The sequence below is a fragment of the Mustela nivalis genome (assembly GCF_964662115.1).
Source record: "Mustela nivalis genome assembly, chromosome: 7".
Taxonomy (NCBI): Eukaryota; Metazoa; Chordata; class Mammalia; order Carnivora; family Mustelidae; genus Mustela; species Mustela nivalis.
This window is the reverse complement of record NC_139026.1, coordinates 86,728,756-86,733,109: the sequence shown is the minus strand read 5'-3', so window position 1 is coordinate 86,733,109 and position 4,354 is coordinate 86,728,756. Positions and strand designations below refer to the sequence as shown.

Below are 4,354 nucleotides of genomic sequence, written 5' to 3'. Positions count from 1 at the left end.
GGGCTTTATGGTATGTACTTCATTTAATTTCCAAAACAACCTTATGAAGTATGTATGTATGTATGTCTTTTTTTTTTTTAAAGATTTTATTTATTTATTTGACAGAGAGATCATAAGTAGGCAGAGAGTCAGGCGGAGAGAGGAAGGGAAGCAGGCTCCCCACTGAGCAGAGAGCCCGATGCGGGGCTCAATCCCAGGACCCTGAGATCATGACCTGAGCTGAAGCCAGAGGCTTAACCCACTGAGCCACCCAGGCGCCCCTGTATGTATGTCTTATTATTCTTCCTTTCGTATTATACATCGGGAACCCGAGACTCAAGTTGCCTGAGTGAGAGTGTGGTCGAGTGCAGATCAGCATAGAAGGGTTTGCTGCTTTCCTCTCCTGCAGTACCGTGCGTTTTTGACTCTTGATTAAAATGGTGACACTTTTTTATTTTTTAATATTTTATTTATTTATTTGTCAGAGAGAGAGAGAGAGAGAGAGAACACAAGCAAGGGGAGAGGCGGGCAGAGGGACAAGCAGGCTCCCCCACTGAACAAGTAGCCTGATGTGGGACCTGATCCTAGAACCTTGGGATCATGACCTGAGCTGAAGGCAGACACCTATCTGACTGAGCCACTCAGGTGCTCCAAAACAGTGACCCTTTAATAGGAATTTCTTGCTTTAGGGGTAGGCACAGGACTGCTTACAGCAGGGTGTGTCAGGTGATGGTGGTGGTAGCGGTGAGGAGAAGGGCTTGGAACTTTCTCAAAACCCTGGAAATAATATCATAAAGGCAGCCACCTGCTTTGTGCAGGCCTCGGGACCCAGACCTCCCTGTTCCCCCGGACAGTTCCCAACCTGTCTGTAGACTGTTCTCAGTGCTTCTCATGCAGACAGTAAATAAACCCCTCTGGGCATGGTGGGAGGCAAGCACCCCAAGGAAGCTGCTGGGTTCTTTGTTTGGGGAACCCGATGTGCATCATGTTCATTCAGACCTGGCCTTCCGTCCAAGATGCTGCTATAACACAGGATTTCACTTTTGACTTGAATGCAAAGAACAAATATCACAGAGACATTTTTAATACTCGTGTGCAGTCTGGGTTCTGCCTACTTCCCAAGCAATGTTTGGACAAGGCAATTTCCTTCCTTCCTTTCTTTTGACTTAGTTATTTATTTATTTGAGAGAGAGAGAGAGAGAGAGTGAGCAGAGGGAGAGGGAGAGAGAGAATCCCAAGCAGACTTCTGCTGTGTGGAGCCCCACAGGGGGCTTGACCTCAAGACCCTGAGATCATAACCTGAGCTGAAACCAGGAGTCAGATGCTTAACTGATTGAGCCACTGAGGTGCTCCCAGACAGAGAAATTTCCTATTTGTTTTTTCTTGCCCGTATTTCCACCCCACCCAGAAAGGGCCAGCTATCCCAGGTTTTCTACTTTCCTCCAGATCCTCTCTCTGGCCCTTTCTATACATCTACCTGTCTATTTGATCCCCATCTCTCAGGATCACATCTCTTTACATCCATGAGGAAATGTGTCTCCCCCCAACCTTTTTTAGGGTCAGTTTTCCTATTACCCTTGTCACCCCTGGTAGCCACGCCCTCTCCCTCCACTGAGAATCAACTGTGGCATGTTACCTGTAGATCCTTGGCCCCCCGTTTCTAAAGGTCCTGATTTTGTAGGTGTGATGAAAAGCTTAGAAATCCTCATTTGTAAACAGCTACTCTAGGTCATTCTAGTATAGGTAATCTACATACCATACCTTGAGAAACATGTTGATATATTTCCAATGAAAAGATTAGAAATGTTTTTGTGTCAATTTAAAAAAATTCAGGGGTGCCTGGGTGGCTCAGTCAGTTGGGCCTCTGACTCTTGGTTTTGGGTCAGGTCATGATCTCAGGGTCCTGAGATCAAGCCCCTTGTCAGGTTCCATGCTCAACGTAGGGTCTGCTTGGGACTCTCTCCCTCCCCACTCTGTCCCTCCTCCTGCTGGTGCTCTCTCTCTCAAATAAATAAATGAAATCTTAAAAAAAAGGAAAAGATTTAAAAGATTTTGTTAGAGGCAAAATTTAAGAATTCTCTATTGGATTTAATTTATTTCCTTCTCATTTCATCTCCTTCCTTTTCCCTTCTTACTTGTCGGACATCAGCAACAGAAGGGCTAATGGGAACTCCCAGAGCAGTGGCCCAATTGGCCTCCTGGGCTACAGGAATGAATGGCTGACCTTTCCTCTCCCAAGTGGCTCTTGCACCATTACTACCTCCATCATTAATACATACTTTATGTCCAAGGCTGTCTCTCTGTTTCTGAGATTTCATTCAAAGCATGTCATGAGATCTTCATTCTGGTCCTTATTACCATTTCCCTACTCCTCCTTTCTCTATCTGCCAACCTTAATCTTGTCATCTTAGATTCACAATCTGCAAATATTCCCCCCTTGAGTTGTGCTCTGCTTTCTCTGGCATTCTTTTCCATATTAATTAATTAATTAATTAATTCATCCATTCATTTTTTTTTCAACTAATGTTTGTGGAGTGCTATAATATTTAGGCCCTGTACCAGGCATAAGATTTTGAACCCCTATCCCATTCCCACTGGAAACATGAATTTTGGCAGACATCTCTTTTATGTTATTTTTTTTAATTTAAAGATTTTTGTTTCTTTATTTGACAGAGAGAGAAAAAGGGAGAGAGGGTACACAAGCAGGAAGAGTGGGAGAGGGAGGAGCAGGCTTCCTGCCGAGCAGGGAGCCTGATGTGGTGCCTGATCCCAGCACCCTGGGATCATGACCTGAGCTGAGGGCAGATGCTTAACAACTGAGCCACCCAGGTGACCCCAGACATCTCCTTTCAATCCCACAGTATTTATCTTTTCATTACAGTGGTCTCTAGTCTTTGAGGAAGGGGCTAAGCTGGAATCCAGGAAAAAGTCAACAGCTGCCCTATCCCTCTCAGTGGAGTATGTCTTGGGATAAGCTTTCCCCAGAGCCTGTGAAGGACCCCCTTTACCTCTTGGTTCTTGAGGCTGTAGATGATGGGGTTGACCATAGGGGTGAATACAGTGTAAAGGACAGAGAAGGCCTTTCGGAGCAAGGGGGCCATGTGGTCTGTTGGGGCTACATAGACCACAATGAGGGTGCCATAAAACACCCCGACCACGGTGAGGTGGGAGGAACAGGTGGAGAAGGCCTTCTGCCTACCATGGCCTGAAGGTATTTGCAGCACAGCCCTCAAGATGAAGGCATAGGACGCCACAATCAACAGAAAGGGGGCCAACGTCAGAAAGCCCGAGATGCTCACTCCGGCTCCCCACATGACCCCCACATCCCCGCAGAACAGCCCTACAACGGGAGCAAAGTCGCAGAAGTAGTGGTCGATCTCCCTGTGGCCAGGGCAGAGGGGCAGAGGGGCTGCCAGGGCCAGAGTGAAGGCAGAGAAAGAAAAGCCACTGACCCAGGCTCCAGCAGCCAGGCAGCCACACAACCAGGTGCTCATCAGGACGGGGTAGCGAAGCGGGTGGCAGATGGCCAGGTAACGGTCATAGGACATAGCAGAGAGCAGGAGGCACTCAACGGCAGCCAGTGAGGCAAACACGTAGAACTGGATCAGACAGCTGACCAGTGAGATGGTTTCCCTCCCCTCCAGGAAGCTCCACAACAGCTGAGGCACGATGTTGGAGGTATAGCCAATCTCCAGCAGGGAGAAGTGGCAGAGAAAGAAATACATGGGTGTGTGGAGTGTCCGACTGGAGGCCACAGCCAGCACGATGAGGGCGTTGCCCCCCACTGTCACCACATAAATGGCCAAAAAGAAAGCGAAAGGGAGGAAGCCCAGGTGTTGCAGTTCCCCAAAGCCGACCAGGATCAGCCAGGTGGTCTGGTTTTCTCTGTCACCACTGGACTGCTTCCTCATCTAGATCTGGGCCCAAGAGAGGAAGGTAACTTTAACCAAGATCCTATTGCAACCACACACTAACCCTTGCTTATTTATTTATTCATCACAGCAACCATTAAAGGTAGACCTTATTGTCTCCTGTATACAGAGGAGAAACTGAGACCAAGTGAGACTAAGTCAGTTATTCAAGGCGATTATGATGGAGTCATGATATGAACCCACATTTGCTTGACTCCAAAGCTCCTGCACTAGTCTGCTATCCTACGGAGCTTTCCCAAATTCTTTGTGACCGGTAGAAGTATTAGTATCAGAGAGCAGCATAGAACTTTCCCAGTCATCAATGAGCTATTTACTGACAATCCTGGATGAGTATCAACAGCAGAACTACACCTGGTGAGGTCCTCTGGGGCAGGAGGGACTGCCCATCACTTGGTGGGCAGGTGGTCCTACTCCGAGGTCATGCACATTCCTGAAGCAGCCAG

The 4,354-nt window shown here is 47.7% G+C and overlaps 1 protein-coding gene across 1 annotated transcript; it reads right to left on the bottom strand.

Moving 5' to 3' along the window:
* Positions 1–2,885: 2,885 nt before the first annotated feature.
* LOC309870303 (olfactory receptor 11A1-like) lies at positions 2,886–3,890 on the bottom strand (the record flags this gene model as incomplete). The annotated part of the gene is made up of 1 exon (XM_082742467.1): positions 2,886–3,890. One exon carries the CDS (start codon positions 3,888–3,890, stop codon positions 2,886–2,888), a length of 1,005 nt encoding a protein of 334 aa, XP_082598593.1.
* Between the last annotated feature and the right edge of the window lie 464 nt (positions 3,891–4,354).